Below are 16,417 nucleotides of genomic sequence, written 5' to 3' on the forward strand. Positions count from 1 at the left end.
CACAGAGCCGGCCACGGAATGCCGGGGGAGGGGAACCGGGAAAGGAGAGGATCGGGCTCTCTGGGAACAGGGGGAAAGGGAGAGGATCGGGCTCTCTGGGAACAGGGGGAAAGGGAGAGGATCGGGCTCTCCTGCCTTTCGGCTCTGGCTGCTCCCTCCCTTTGCACGTGTGAGGAGAAACTCGTAGAAGAGTTCTTTGCTGTAAGTCTCCCCGGGAGGCGCAGAGGGAGATGGAGGAGCACAGGGGTCTGGCTGGTCTTGGAGCCGTGAGGAGCCTCCCAGGACCGGGAGCACGAGGGACGGCCTGGACCGTGGGCAGAAAGCCATTGTATTGCCTTAGGTGTTTAATTACACCTGTAGTTGCTCCTGGTTTTGGACTCTTGTGCCTCCTGGCTCACAAAAATGGGCTGCAGTGCTGGATCTTCCTTTCTGGCTCTGAGTCTGGTTGTGCTTCTTAGAGCTTCTTAGTTTGCCAAGTTCCAGGTTTGAGGCTGAATTAACTGCAGCCGAACTCTTCTCTGCAGACAGAGATTTTGGGGCAGTCTGGAAGTGTTGAATTGGGTAGTTTGTAACAACAAGGTGCATCAGGTACAAGACACATTGAGGAGAGGTAGCTGGAGCTGTTATGCAGCACGTGTGGGCAAGTCAGGCTGTGGAACCAAGCTGGGTTTAAGGGATGGTTATGCTCAGAAGGGATTATTACATACCCAGAAGGGATCTTCATGGTCAGAAAGGAATTGTCATTCCTCGAAGCCATAGAATTTCACCCAGTGACTTCGAGCCAGATCTGTAACTTCACCCTGGTCTGAAGCAGATTTGTTTGAAAGATACCGAACAAATGTTGGGCACAGGTTTACCATTTATGACCACATTGTTCTCAGTCATGGATATGCTTTAAGACCTTGCACTTGACCAGTTTTCACTCCATCCATTGCTGGCTCTGGATTTTGTACAGCTGGTGTTTAAGGGTGTTGCTGCTCAGTTAAAGTACTGACAGAAAGCTAAAAACGCTGTGTCAGCACAGCCATCAGATATTGCATCTTAACCAGGGTAGGACCAGGCTCCTCTGCTGCCCCGTCTGCACCAGCTGGCATTGGCTGCTCTGCTCTCCTCTCGGTTTTTTCCCATCAGTCCTTGCTGTGGCTTTTCCACACATTTGCCTGGTGTTAGTGTCTGGCCGTGATTCCGAGGGTCATTGTTTGTCCCCTGGCAGATGTCAGCAGAGCAGGAGCTGCTGGTCAGCTGCCACATTCCACAGCGTGGAATTCCACAGCACCTTCTGACTGCCACTGCTTGAGCTCCTCATCCCATCCCCTCGGAGCTCTCGAGGGCGAGGGATCTGATCCTGGCAGGGGATCTGATCCTGCCCACACACAGCTTCGCCCTCGCTGCTCTGTTTCGCTGTCTCATCCCTGCACGAGCAGGAGGTGTTTCCTTTTCCCACTGTTTGCTTCCCGAGCCCTGGGCTGGAGCAATCATGGAGTACTTCTGCCTGTCGTGGCCCATTTATCTCCGATTTCACGGTCACGTCTGGCAGCGTTGTCCCCCCGTGTGCACCAAACCCCACCACTTTGTGCTGGGCCAGTCCACCGTGTAGGTGCAGCAGCCCAGTCTCCAGGCACTGGGACAGGGCCCCCAAATATGCCGAGGCTGGCAGGGCTGAGACTTTCTGCCCAGGTTTTTGAGGAGGGGCTGGCCTGGGGCCCAGATTTTTGCCATGTTAGGAACAGCCAGTCTGGGTGTCTGTCCAGACAGTGATTTCCAAGGGCCCAGGCCTGACATCTGATAGATCCAGCCTTTTTCCCAGACTCCGTTATTCATTCCTACTTTTGTCCCTCCATGCTGTCCTTCCGTCACTGCTGGCAGAATGCTTGATGTCTTCTCCCTGCTCCGGAGTCCTTGCATCTGGCATCTTGCTCCACCTTCCCTCTCCCTCTGCACCTCTGCCCTTACCTGGTACATGATGGACTGCTGCTGGAGGTAGATTTCCTGGGGAGGCAGAAGTGGATGGGGAAAGGATGAGGAGGGTCCAAGTTCTGAGCTTTGGTTCAGATCAGTGGAATTGATTCCGGTTTATCCTGGTGGGAAGAGGGAGTTCAGGGTATGTGAGTGCAGTCATTTCCCAGCCCTGAGAGTGTGCTGTGCCAGAGACCACAGGATGGGTCTCATGTAAAATCCTGATGAGAAGAGGGTGTGAACCAACCCCTCAATTGCCCAGGACTTGCTTTCTCTCCTGGAATGTGTCCCTAGCTCTGTTTGGCAGCTCTCAGAAAGAATCGCAAGCAGACGAGGGAATGTGCATCCCTTGGGAGACCTGTATTTGGAGTGTTGTCCCTCAGTCAGCCCCCACCTGTCCCCTTGTTGTCCCTGCCTTGACCATTCCTCTGCGCTTTGGGTGGTGGGAGAAGGTCTGGGAGCCAGCTCTGTTGGTGGTAGGGAGGTTGCTTCCTGCTGTGTGTGGGCACTGCCCTTTGGCACAGGACATTTGCCCAGGGAGTGATTCAGGACACCAGAGGATGTGATGGGTCCCTCAGAGGACCTGGGCATTGGTGCTGGCGTGTCTCAGAGGGAGGGGGGCTGTCTGTGGGGGCTGAGTTGTTGGTGGGGAAAGGGGTGCAGCCCAGGGAAATGCTGTGGGAAAGCCAACCTAGAAGATGTTTTCTTAAGTCTGCTTTGTGTCTTTTCCAAGACCAGTCTCCAAGGGGCAGTGCTGGAGCGGAGCGGGAGGTGCCTGGACCAAACGTGGTGTGAGACTGTTGACTCTTCTCTTTCAGGGCATTCTCCTCAAACGCAGCGGCAAGTCCCTCAACAAGGAGTGGAAGAAGAAGTATGTGACACTGTGTGACAACGGGGTCCTCACCTACCACCCCAGCCTGCACGTGAGTACTGGGCTGGGTAGAGGAGCAGGGTGGGACAGAGCAGTGTCCTTCATGCTGTGGCTGCTGCTGCAGATGCTCTCACAGCAGGCACGGTGACAGAGAGGGGCTGGGGAAGGGTTTGGCAGTGGGTGGGAGCCCTGGGCTCTACCCTCTCCACTGCGCAGGAGTTCAGCTCTGGCTCCCTCCAGTTTTCAGTAGAGCTGGTTTTTACCAGGGTCTGAAGGAGACCCCTTCCCTCTCCTGCAGGCTGTTTGTGCAGTGTCAGGCTGGTGGGAAGAGCAGGTGGGAACACGCTCTGTGCAGGGCTGTGCCCAGGAGCCGCAGCTCTCCTCTTTGCCTGCTCGGTGCATTAAAGCAGGGGCTGCTGCCACCCCACAGCCGGGTGAGGAGCAGGCAGAGAACTCCGTGCAGCCACGGCTGATGGTGCCGTTTGGGTGTGGAATAATTTTCCTGGCTGCTAGGTATTGGGTAATGGAGACGAGGTGCCTGTGCAGAGCCTGCCGAGCTGCGCTGCCGTCGGCGCGGGGCTGATCCTCCTCCCCGCGTGGCTCGGGCGCAGCTGCCGCCCCATCCATCTCTGTCGCCTCCCCACTGTGGGGCTAATGGCTTCTTCCCCGTTCCCTCTTGAGCACAGTTTGCTGCTGCGACAGCAACCACGGACAGACACACCTGTGACACAGGCCCCAGCACCTCCGAGAGGACGTGCTGCTGCAGGACAGACAGACGGGCAGCAGCTGGGGAGCTCAGGGCGGTTTAGGGGTGCTGGAGCACTCTCTGGGGCTGCAGGGAGAAGGATAAGGTGCTGCAGATCTTGTGAATGCTCAAAGGCCCTCAGTCTGTCCCTGATATCCTTGACCATGTGATGCTGGAGTGCCCTGAGCCTCAGAGCCCTTCTCTGCATTGCTAACCCTGCATCCCTGGCCCCAGGGCTTGCTGTACTCGTCCAGCTCCTGAGACCATGATCCGTGGACCCTTCTGTGCTTGCACTGGAGACCCAGCCATTGCATCCCCTCTCCCTAATTTGTGGGAGCTTTTTCTGTTAGACCTTGATCCCCATACCATGATGTGGCCTGCAGTTCCCTAACTTTGTAGCCCCGTTTTTTTGGCTTTGGAGCCCCAGACTGGGAGAGAACGGCTGCTGCTGCTGTCTCTGTGTGTGTGCTCACGCGCGTGTGGCTTTATCACATTTCCATCATGGGCTGTTATTACCATCAGCTGTAGAGGCAGAGCAATTTCTGGGCTGTTGTTTAACCACTCTCGGATGCTGTTGCTGCACACCAGGTTTCTCTCCTTTTTACACCACTCCTTCCTCAGGGGGTGATCGAGATTGATGCCAGTCGCTTTTCTTCCTGCACTTCTTCAGTGTTTCATTTCATTACTGCATTGCCCCGAGCAAAAATCTGGTTCTCTTCCACCTGGTGCCACTGGTGATCCACAGCCCATTGCTGAGGGCGGTATGAGCTGGGCCTCTCCTCCCCAGTTTCCACGGGGAGCTCTGAACCTTGCACTTGAGATAGGTGTTGTATCACCCGCCGTGTTTACCCACAGCAAGGGCTGATTACGTGTGGGCACAGAGCATGGGCTGCCCAGCCTGGCTGCTGCAGGGTAAGGGTTCTGTGTGCTCCCCCATGGCATCGCCTCCCTGAGAGCTGGGGAAGGACTCTGGCACCCACCCTTGTGTTCTGTGCTTTCCTGTGGCTTTGTGTGCAGGAAAGGGGGAGCATGCCGTGTGGGTCAGCAGAGCCCCTCTGCCTCCCCTTTCCTGTGGTACCTGGTGTACAACCTGCAATTCTGTCACTTCATTGTGGCAGCAGCTCCCAAGCTGGTGGGTACATGGTGAGGGGAGCTGTGGGCTAGAACAAGCCACAGAGCCTCAGCCAAGGGGACACCTGGTATCCTGAAGATTCCTACCTTGGAATGGGCTCCTGCCTGTGCTGCCACGTGTCTGAGGGATGGCAGAATTCTGGGTGCAGCAGAGAGGTCCCTGAGGGCAGGCTGAGCCCTGCAGGAAGAGAGTCTTTCCCTGTCCATCAGGATGTTCAAGTCCCAGAGCATTTTTGTGCTGCTTCTGTGCTCCCAGTGGCTGTTCCTTCGTATGAGTCAGGGCAGTTCCTGCCTTGACTTCTCTTCCCTCTCCGTTACATTCTCCCTTTTGGGTGTTCAGCACTCAACCTGTTTCTGGGTCTGGATCATGGCAGCTCCAGGCCCTCTTGGAAGTTTCCTCACCAGGAGTGTGGTGTAAACCACGGGTTTGCAGTCAGAGGTTGGAGGAGCCTGCACTGGTGAGCTGGGCTGGGCTCTGGACTCAGGGATTGTGACTCCCAGATGGAAGTTAATCTGCCTTGACCACCAGCCCAGACCTGTGCTCGGGTCCTGTGGGGCAGTCGATGTGTTCCTGCCCTGAGGTGCCCCCTCCACCTCTGCTCCGGAGCGATTGGTGGTTCCAGGGACAAGCAGAATGCTGGAGCTGGAGGCAGGAGTGCTGGGGGCCTGATCCCTGGATTCAGCACGGCTTTCCTTGTGGCATCTGTGTTTTTACCTTTCTGTGAGTGTGTTCAGCGACAGGAAAAGCACAAGTTGTGTGAAGAGCCCGGCGCAGTTTCCCATCACTTCCCAAAGCCTGGGAGAGAAGTGTGCTGCTGGGAAGGCGCGTGGCTGAGCCCAGCCTCGCCGGCCGCGCTGCGCAGAGCCGGGGAAGCAGCTCCCATTTTGCAGCCAGTGGAGCCATTCACACAATCACCTTCTGTTAATTCTATCTGCAACATCAATTAAATTGTTTGTAGAAACTAATTGAATGTGGCTTAATCACACATCTTAATAGCTTTCCACGCTTTGAACTCGTTGTTAATTCCAGTAATAAAATGAAATGAGAGAACTGGCTGGGTAATTAGTGAGGAGGCTTGGGAAGAAATTGCTGTTTTATGGCGGGTAATAAAAGGCGAGCGCCGGTGACCGCTCGCTCTGGCAGGCAGCCGGCGACCGCCACAGTTGTGCTGAGTGAGGGAAAATCCTCCAGCCCCTCCGAGGGTCCCTGCCCAGGGCTGCCACCAGGTCCCCACCCAGCTGGGAGCAGCCTGCTGCGGTGTTTGCTTGGGCTGGTGGTCTCAGAGTCACCTGAGGCACTGGAGGGTGAGTGCCAAGGTTTAAGGCCAGGCTGCTTGGCTGGTGGGAGCACGGGAGGATGTGCTGACCCCATGCCCCATGACTGGGGTGTGCTGTGAGGAAGGGATGCCTGCAAGGGGGTCAGAGGGGAAGAGAACAGTTCAAAGCACCGAGTGGAGATGCTGTTGGGAGGCTGTGACCCTTGCAAGTACCTGAGAGCACAGAGCATGACCTGCGTAGCCCCTGTCACCTGCTCTTGGGGCCAGGATGGGGAGGATGGTTGCTCTTAACCTGAGCTTGTTCATATCTTCATGTACCTGGATGTGGAATCAGAGAGGGACCAGCTCTGAGTTAATCTTTTTGGTGACCTCCTTGTGAACTGGAGCAGGCCCGAGCTCCTGCAGCAGCCACGGCCCTGGACAGCTGTGGATCCTCCCGAGGGCAGCGCAGGAGCCCGGGGAGGGTGTCCCCACCACCCTGCTCCTCCCGAAGCCTCGAGCTCCGCTGTTGGTCCATGCTCCCTCGGGGTCTGCCCAGGAACAGGGCACAGCAGTTCCCCTCTGTTATGTTGGTTGGGTCTTCCCCTTCTGAGGTCACGAGCTGAGGAGGAGCTGGGCCCATCAGAGAGAGCTGGGGGAGAAGTGTGGTGCCCCGAGGGGCAGGGAGGGGTGGGAGGCACGGGAAGAGACACAGCACTCAGGAGGAGCTGCAGGTCTGCACCCTCATTCTGACTGAAAGCTGAGATGCTGTGAGGAGACAGGGTAGAGTGATGGTTACAGTCTGCATACGGGGTTTTGGCTGTGTAACAGGTTGTCCACCAGATTAAATGGTGGAGGCATCAAGCTTTGAATAACAGGAAACACTGCAAGTGAATGTGCAAGGGAATTACCTGAGCTGTGTTGGTTTGGGCTTCACTTACCCCAACTGTGACCTGAGAGGAAATTTCCAGGTATCCCTTTGATTACACTGCACTTATATTATATTATATTATATTTTATTATATTTTATTATTAGCTGTCACAGCTGAGTGCTGTAATTAAACAAACAAGGGATGACAGGGAGGAGGAAATGCCAGCTGCCTGTGTGCCCTTTGACTCAGTCTGATCTCTGATCCCCAGTCAGGCTCTCCCAAATGGGATTGTCCTGGCATCCAACTGCCCATGGCAGTGTCCCAGTGTTACTCACATCAGAGCTGTCCTGGGCATTGACTGTGAGACCTGGCTCTTCTCCAGAGCCAGCTCCACAGCACCAGCTAGTCCTGGGCAGGTTGGAGTCAGGGCTTTGCATTTCTGTTGTCAGGAAACAGCTGTGGGCACTGGGAGAGTCCTGGGGTCTTTCTCCTCTGGCCCACCATGAGGCTTTGATCTCTTTTGACCCAAGAGATACTAGGACGTGCTGAGCTCCCAGATCACCTCGAGTCACTGACAGGCACCTGCCTGTGAACAGTTCCCATGGGGGTGAATGGATCCAGGGTTAGTGCTGATGCTGAGAATGGGGGAGCTGATGGATCTGGGTTTAGTGTTGGTTCTGCGGATGAGAGGGTAACTGAGCGTGTGGGACCGAGGCAATCTTCTGCCTTTCTTCAACCCTTCTGCCTCTCTGCTCCAGGACTATATGCAGAATGTCCATGGGAAGGAGATCGATCTGCTGAGAACGACAGTGAAGGTCCCGGGCAAGCGACTCCCCAGGGCCACGACGGCGGCGGCGCCCAGTGCCAGCCCCAAAGCCAACGGGCTGGCCAAGGAGAGGAGCAGCTCCCAGCTGGCAGGAAGCACAGGTAAGAGCTGGTGTGGGAGACACAGAGCTGGCAGCTGTCCTTCCCTTGATACGTCAGCAGCCCTTGCTTTTCTGAGCTGGGAACAAAACCCCTCCTGAAGTGTCTTGTTTTTGCCACCCTCGGGAAGTCCCTTTGGTGGATGCTGGCATTTCTGTGCAAGTCCCAGGTAAGCTCCTGTTGGGTTTTTGTGCTGGTTGGTGTCCAGGACAGAAGAAAGTCAAAGGGCTTAACTGGTGGTGTGAAACCTTGAGGAGTTTCCTCAAGAGCGTCAAGGCTGATGAGTTGCTGTGCATGGGGAAAGCTGCTGCTCCCTAAACCAAAGGAAATCCCAACCTGGGATGGCTCTTGATCCCTGGCAAGTTCTTCTCTGTTTCTGTCCTTTTTCATGAACCTCTTTTCCTCTTTGCTTTCCCCTGGAGAAATGGTGAGGGGCTATTATGGGATCATCACTGTGTGTGCACACTGAAGAGGGGCAGCTGCCTCAGAGTGTGGTGAAGGGAGGCTGGGAGACTCTCTGGCCTCTGAGTTCCTACCACATTCCTCTCATAGAGCTCCAGCCATGCTCCTCCTCTCACAGAGTTCCTGCCACACTCCTCCTGCTGCTCCTGCCATGGGAGGTTCTCACTCTGTGGAAGCTGTTGAACTTGAGACTTTTCTGCCTATGTTTCCCCCTTGGGGCTGGTGTCCTGGGCCAGGATGGGCAGTTTCCACCCACCTCCTTCCCAGCCCACTGTTGGCACAGTGTGGTGCACAGGGTATGGGAACCACACCATTTGGGATGATGAGGGGAGTGCTGGTGGTGCTGCTGATCACAGAAATCCTTCAGAATCTGGTAGTGCCACTGAGGGTGAACTTGGGTGACACATCTGTGTCCTGTTCATTCCTGCCCTGTGCCAGCTGTGCCCATGTCCGGGGTACTGTCAGCACGGAGCTTAGAGTGTCCTGGGACTGAGGACACGCGGGGTGGGTGCAGCTGGGCCGAGTGCTGGGAGCTGGTGGGACCCTTGGCATTGCACACACACAAGGGATGGGGCATGGTAACATCTCTGTGCTCACACAGTGCCAAGGGAGGCATAATGAGCCTTTTTGAACCCAAACTGCTGTTCCTGTCGAGTCAGAACTCATCTGCAGACCAGATAAACCGTGTGTTCTGACTGGGGGTGTGCAGCTCTGCCTGTTTCCTGCCACAACTCTCCACTGTACACTGTCACTTCACCACCCCACACCCTCAGCGTGCCCCAGCGAGGGGACAGTTCCTGCCTCTGGACAGGGACACTCCTTCACCAGCGTGTCCGGGGCGCCTTGGCCGAGTTCTCACTTAGCGGAGATATCGGAGCTGGGGGAGGGATTCAAACCACAAAAGAGCTGATGCTGATGTCAAACCAACTGTTCATGTAACCCCATGTCCTCCTCCCAGCAGCCCTCTCAGTCCTGTTGGGCTGGCAGGGGCAGGTTGGGATGTGCCTGGATTACTGATCCTGCTGCAGGAGCAGCAAGCATGGTGTGAGGCCGTTCAGTCTGGGGGCAGTGCTGGAGCAGGCACAGTGCCTGGGGGCTGGAGCAGGCACAGTGCCTGGGGGCTGGAGCTAGAGCAGTTTACACGAGGGGAGATGCAGTTTCCTAGCAGGGAGAGTAATCAATTTTGGGATAGTTTATCTGGAGAGTGAGTGGACTTAGCAGTGCCTGAAGCCTCTGGAATGAGATCAGTTCCCTTTTCATGAGATGTACTTTACTCTGGCTTGTGGGTGTCACTGTGTGTGTGTGTGTGTGTCTGTGTGTCTGTGTGTGTGTGCAAGGGATGGGACCTGCTGCTACAATCGTCCTTTCAGGGCAGGATCTGTGGATTTGGGATCCCCTGTTCACTGTCCTGCCTTGGGCCCTGAGCAGAGCAGTGCTGTGGTCTGCCCAGAGCGGGTGTGTCCACATGGAGATCAGCACTAGAACAGCAGCTGTGACCAGATGTGAGTGTCCTGGCCTGGCCCAGTGTGTGTCTGCCATGTCACAAAGGTTTTTCTCCTGGTACACAATCAGTAAAGGGCTTTCCGAGGAATTTTTTCAACTTGCTCTAATGCCTCCAAGCCCAGCTGCAGCAGATGCAGTCACCAAGTGACACAAACCCTCAGACGTGACATGCTCATATCCCTGTGCAATGCCTAGGGCTGGATTTGGTGGAGAATCTGCCCAGCTTCAAATCAGCAGTGACCTTACAGTTTTGCCACCTTTGGAGCTGAGGATGGGGCTGTTACTTTGAAGCTGGGGATGGGATGGGTCCACTGGACATCTCTCATCTGACACATGCTTTGGGCACTGGAGAGGAAGCACCTGAAAGTTTGCAGTTCTCTGCCAGTCACAAGTTAATCTTCTGAGGACATGAGCTTTGGAGACCTGAGGGATTTGCTGTCTTGCCCCAGGAGCCACTGGGCAATCCCAGGTGGCCTGTGGTTAGAGTGCAGAACATGTGTTTGTGGTTCCTCTGTGACCTGAGCTCTGCCAAGGTAAGTGAGTGTGCTGGCTGATGTCCACCACACACACAGTCCTTACTTGGGGCAAGGAAAAACCAGGGACATAGAGGGGAGACAGAGAAAAAATGTAAAGTCTTAACCCTGCCCTATATGTGATGAAATACACAGATGCAGCACTCTGGTGAGGATTCAGAATAATGCCTGGTACAGACAACTCTGAGCTAAATACAGTAGGAATGAGGAAGGAGCTTGTGTTTGTGAAACCTGCAGGGACTCTGAGCTCAGTCATGATTGTGCCCTGGTATTTAAACCATTAAAGAAGGCAACTTTACTGTGGTCAGGCTTGGCTTTATTTTAGATTGGATGAGTTCCTACTGTCCAGAGGAGGCCCTGGAGATGCTCTGAGGACTGGAGCCCCTCTGCTCTGGAGCCAGGCTGGGAGAGCTGGGGGGGGTTCCCCTGGAGAAGAGAAGGCTCCAGGGAGAGCTGAGAGCCCCTGGCAGGGCCTGAAGGGGCTCCAGGAGAGCTGGAGAGGGACTGGGGACAAGGCATGGAGGGACAGGACAAGGGGGAATGGGTTCCCACTGCCAGAGGGCAGGGTTAGGTGGGATATTGGGAAGGAATTCCTGGCTGTGAGGGTGGGGAGGGACTGGCACAGGTTGCCCAGAGAAGCTGTGGCTGCTCCATCCCTAGAAGTGTTCAGGGCTGGGATGTCCCTGCCCATGGCAGGAGGAACTGGAGTGCTGGGCTAGAGAGGGTGGGAAAGGGAGAAGCAGATCTCCTGCCTGAGCTCTCAGGTGCTGTGGCCTGGTGACAGGTATTCACTGCAGGTGTGGCAGTGCTGGGTCAGGTGTCTCCTTCAGATCCCTGGTGCTCCCCTTCCCGATGGAATGTTGCTTCTCTTGCCCTCTTCCTCAGGGCTCAGCAGGTACATCCTTGCCGTGTTCCAGCAGGCTCACACACCCTCGTGCTACTCTTCATTGTGCTCAGCACATGTTTCTGGCTTGGGGAATGAGGGCAGCTCATATCCAAGTGCAGACAGGATGCAAAGCGACTGTAGTGGGGGAGAACAGATGGCAGCACAAGAAAACTATGGACAGTGTCAGTCAGCACGAGAGCCTGGCCTCAGCCCCGCTGTGCCCTGTGTTCCTGCCCCACAGGGGTTTGTAGGGACCTGCTCCAAAGTGTTAGCAAAGGGGAGAGGGGCAGGAAGGTCCTGAGACCGTGGTCCATGACACCTGTGCAGGTACATACGTGGCACTTAACGTGGCCATGCACGGAGCACATGAGGTACTCCCTGGCACTGCATCGCAGCTAAATGATGGCAGAGGATGCCAGGGAGGTGAACACTGGGAAACCTGCCTTGGAGTGGGAAGTGAAGTGAAGGAAGAGTCTGCAGCAGTGCCGACCGAGATGGTTGTGCTTGCAGGCAGTGACTGGAGGCAGTTCCTGATAGCAAACATGAGAGAGCCAGAGCACGGTGTGAGGGGAGCAGGCTAAAGGGAAAAGCTCTGTCCAGTTCTGGGGGCTCCTGAGGGACTGTCCAGCTCTCTGAGGACCGTGATCCTCCCATGGGATGTGCTGCTGAGCAGTGCAGGAGAGCAGAGGTGGCAGCAGCATCCCCGGTGCTGGGGGGGCCAAGCAGGATGGGCTGGTTGGACTCAGTGCAGGGGTGTGAGCTCAAGCTCTGGAAGGTTTTAGGTGGGGAAGGAGCTTCAAGGGGCTGATGCTGCTTGGTTCCCTTCACCCCAGGGAACAGTCCAGATGGTCTGATGTGTGTCGGGGCTGGTGGGGTGTGAGCCCTCCTCCTCTTCCTTCTCCTCCCGCAGCACCGCTCCTGCAGCCCAGGGAGAGCGTTGTCTGGAGCAGGTGGTGGTGGGAACCACTGCTTGGGGTGCAGGGCTTGGCTGATGCCTGTGTTTGCTCCGAGGTGACGAGGGTCTGTCTGTCCCAGGGCCAAATTCGGTGTGCTGGCACCGACTCTCAGCTCCACAGCATGGGCAGGGGAGTTCCTGGCGTGTGGCACGGTGCCTGTCTCTGGCCCCGTGTGCGGTGGTGGGAGAGAGCCTGCACTGGTCTCAGCCACTCCCAAACATCGGGATGGCAGGGGTGGTGCTGGCTGTCCAGGCAGCTCGGGATCTTTGCTGGGTTCATTTGCCAGGCAGCTCCACTGTGGATGGCCAGGAGCGTCTGCACCGGGCGGGCAGGAGAGCACGGTGCTGGTGCCAGTGCTGGGGGAGCACTGCAGTGGCAGCCCCCCTTCTGCCAGGCCCGTGCCCCCCGATGCTCTGCCTCTGCAGAGTGAGGGATTGGCTCCCCCAGGCCGGGGTTGCTGAGCCTGCTGTGATCATGTCACGTCGGGCTCCGTCGATGTTAACATCTCATTATCTTTGTTACTGTAATTACATTATCCGCTGCTTTATGCAGAATTATTCTCCGAGGACTAATTGATGGATCCATGTTTAATTCATTAATCATTAGCATCAAATTCGACAATTACAGTGCACACTGATTGTGGAATTTCAAATGTAATGAGGGAAGAATTAACAAAGAAAAGGGAAAACCTGTTTCCCTGGCACACCACTGCTCGCCGTGGGGGACAATGACATTGAGGGAAGAAGAGCAGTGAGAGCAGGGTGGCGCAGGTCATGGCAGACAGGATGCTCCCAGATCAGCTCATGCCTGCTTGTGCAACAGTTTTGTCAGGTCAGAGCAGGGAATTTGGGGACTGAGGAGGGAAAGCTCAGCTCTCACCTCTGGAACAAAGTTGCTTTTCCTGCCGGCAAATTGCCTGTGGGTGCTGGAGCAGCTTGTGTCACCCTGCCCTGGGGACTTCCCAAGCTACATGTGCTCGATGCTTTGTAGGGAAAGCTGGATGGATTTTTCTGCCCCCTGGATTTGCCCATAGTGCTGTGGCTGTTCTGTTACCTGAATGATGTGGCATCTGCTCTTAAATCCATGGCTGCTGCACATCATTTCGATGTGTCCCACTTGGAGGGAGGATCCTGTGCCACTCTGCCCTGGACTGTGGTCCCTGGGAGCTGGGCACCAGAATGAAAGCCAGAGCAGGGCCCCCAGTGCTGCCCCTCAGCCTGAGGGGCTTCTCAGGACCAGGCTGGGGGCAGTGCCCCTGCACAGCTCGTTCAGTGACGGGTGTGGAACACACCATCCCTCCCTCCAGCGGTGATTTCAGCTTTCTGTGGAGTCCAATTGGAAAAGTCCAACATTACCACTACTGATCAGCCAAGGGCCAGGGCAGGGGGTGGAACTGGATGATCTTTAAGGTCCCTTTGACCCAAACCAGTCTGGGATTCTGTAACTCGGACATGGGGATGCTGAACAGAAAGGAAGAGGTTGAGGATCTGTCTGTTCTTCGGTGTGGGACCTCTACCCTTCCCAGTGATGTGTTAAAGGGTTGTTTGTAGTCTGAAGATGGAGCCAAGATGAGAGATTTACTAAAATTTATCTGTAATTAATATCTTGCATCATGAATCATGTATAAAATACTGCAAATTCATGTGTATATTATAAATATTATACATTCACCATTACATTCATATGGTAACCTCTTACGAATGTTTATCTGAGTGTCTGAAGGAGGAGGATGAATTGAAATGTGAGGCTGGAGCTGTTGGCTCAAGGGTTTGCATTGAAATTATCAGGACTCCATGGGGAGAGGAGGAGTGTGGAGGGAGCCAGGCAGGATGACACGAGGCAGGACAGGACCAGCAATCTTTGGTGCCTGGTTCTGGTGCTGGACAGAAGCTTGGAGGGCTGAGATTCTGCTGGATCAGCTCAAGGTTTTATTTGCTAGGTTATGGTAGAGTTAGGATGAATGTAATATTTCCAAGCATTGTAACCTGGTTATCTCAGATGTTATGATTTCTTTCTAAAGAAGGAAAACTGAGGAGGCAAAGAGAAGATGAAGCCAAAAGTGCCAAAAGTATCCCCTAACTCTGTGCCCCCAGTCTGGAGCCCAAGAATTGCTTTTTCTTTCTCATGAACTTGGCCTTTTTTTAGCTCTTTTCACCACTCCAGTCATTCAGAGCTCAGAGTCTGTCCCAGGCACTTGGAGCAGGAGGAACATGTTGTTAGGCAAGGGTTGGTATAAGTGACTGGAATAGTAGTTTGGGGGATTTTTCAGCATTGTGTTGGTTGGATCCCATGCCCCCAAAGCAGACACTCTGCTCTGAGGCCCCTGAGGCCCTTTCAGTTGCTGACACTCATGAGCTGTGGCTGCCCCATCTCTGGAAGTGTCCAAGGCCAGGTTGGATGGGGCTTGGAGCATCCTGGTCTGGTGGAAGATGTCTCTGCCCCATCACTGGGCGAATCCTGTGCCTAGAGGACATGTAGGATCTCCTCAGGTCTCTGCTCCACTCTGCCCTTTAGGGGAGCCTCTGTGGCTCCATCGTGCTGCACTGTGCCTCCACACGGGGCACAAACCCACAGCCCCACGGGAGGGACCCGCCGGTGCATCCCCGTCCTGCCCCGTGGGGTGGGAGCACCCGGCCGTGCTGGGCCCTGACTCTGCTCTGCCCCTCCTCGTCCCAACCAGCAACAGAGCGAGGCTGTGCCCTGGCGGCCACGGCTCAGGCAAAGCTCCCACACAGCTCCTGCTCTGTAACTGGGAGCACTGGAGTTGTGTGGGCAGGGAGAGGCCCGTGGGAGGGATCAGAGCACGGAGGGAGCTGCCAGTGCTTCCTCCCTCCCCACCCCAGCTCTCCCTGCCCTTCCTGATGGGAAACCAGAGATTGATTTTCTCCGACCCAACAGTATAATCACTAACCCTAATTAGAGATAATTACTGGGACTTGATACACTTATTCCTTGCCAGAACACTAAAGGAGCCGTGCAGTGCAGGGCTAAGCAGGGAGAAAGCCTCGGAGAAGGGATGGAGGAGAGGAGCAGGGAGAGAGGAGCACAAGGCAACAGAGTGCTGTGGCCATCAGAGCCCTTCCCAGGGCCGGTGGAGGTGACAGAGGCAGCCAGGTGGGCACAGGTGGGCACAGGGCAGCCAGGTGGGCACGGGGCAGCCAGGTGGGCACAGGTGGGCACGGGGCAGCCAGGTGGGCACGGGGCAGCCAGGTGGGCACGGGGCAGCCAGCCAGGCCCTGCGGCTGCGGCTGTAGCTCTCAGCATCCTGCATTCCAGAACATCTGGCTCAGGGTGCCTTGCACAAGGCACCTGCAAAAGCAACGAGGGTGTAATTTGTGGCCACCTGTGAAAATCTCAGTGTAAATAACTTGCCAGGCACTGCCAGGAAGGGCAGGGCCAGAGGGGCGGCCGGTGTTCTCCAAGGTGGACCGAGGACCTTCTCCAGCAAACCAAGTTTTCTCCTCCATACAGCCCAGGTTTGTGCTGCAGGAGGGAGAGGAGCCGGGGAGCAACTTGCTGCAGGCCACAGACTCCTGTCCTTTGGTGTCTCATAGCCCCAGCTCATCCCCGAGTGCAGGCAGCTGCTCCAGCAGTGAGTCCGTCCAGACCCGCGCCTGCCATCGGCAGTGCCTGGGATCTGTGCTCTGCTGGACAGGGAGGTGCCCCAGAGGAAGGTGCAAAAACCCATCACTAGCAGGCAAAGGACAGAGCCCTCCTGTTCTCCAGGCAGAGCAGGGCTTGCTCTGTCCCCTCGGAATTGTGCACCCTGGGAGGTTGTGCTGCCCTGTGCCCGGCAGCCTTCACGGGCAAAGCAGGCAGGAGTGGATGAAGCATGATGTGAGTGAATGGCTTTAGAAACAGGAGTTAGTAGGAAAATACAATGCCAGCATCCTTGAACAGCCCTTTCCCATCTACACTTAGGAGCTGGGGGCAGGGGCTGTTCTCCATCAGTCACTGCAGTGCTGGTCCTGGTCCACACTCCACAGCAAGCCCAGAAGGTTCTGGCTCTGCTTCCTTCCCTCCTGCAGTTCTGTCTCAGACCTGAATTCCTGCTCTGCCTGTACATGCAAATGGGGATCTGTGTCAGTGCTGCCAATCATGAGCATCCATCTCCCTCCACCATTGCAGGGATCTCATGGGGACTGTCCAGCTGCACAGGAGCTGTTCTGGGTGGTGTGTTAGACAGCATTACTTGTACATTTTCTGCAACTCACTTTTCCAAGTTTCTGCAGCTTACTTTTCTAAGTTTCTGCAAGGACTGTAAGTGACACCTTTGGTCACAGTAACAGACGAGGAGAGTGATCTGGGACATAGACCGTGCT

At 55.6% G+C, this 16,417-nt stretch overlaps 1 protein-coding gene across 2 annotated transcripts in view; it reads left to right on the forward strand.

Annotated features, from left to right (window-relative positions):
- The window catches only part of AGAP3 (ArfGAP with GTPase domain, ankyrin repeat and PH domain 3), a 108,935-nt gene that overhangs the window by 65,241 nt on the left and 27,277 nt on the right, over positions 1 to 16,417 (forward strand). For both annotated transcript variants that reach the window (XM_064647729.1, XM_064647648.1), the window contains exons 10-11: positions 2,775 to 2,879; positions 7,590 to 7,758. In XM_064647729.1, coding sequence (XP_064503799.1) covers positions 2,775 to 2,879; positions 7,590 to 7,758 — 274 coding nt within the window. The remainder of the gene's footprint in view (positions 1 to 2,774; positions 2,880 to 7,589; positions 7,759 to 16,417) is intronic.

The sequence above is a fragment of the Pseudopipra pipra genome, chromosome 1 (genome assembly GCF_036250125.1).
Source record: "Pseudopipra pipra isolate bDixPip1 chromosome 1, bDixPip1.hap1, whole genome shotgun sequence".
Lineage (NCBI taxonomy): Eukaryota > Metazoa > Chordata > Aves > Passeriformes > Pipridae > Pseudopipra > Pseudopipra pipra.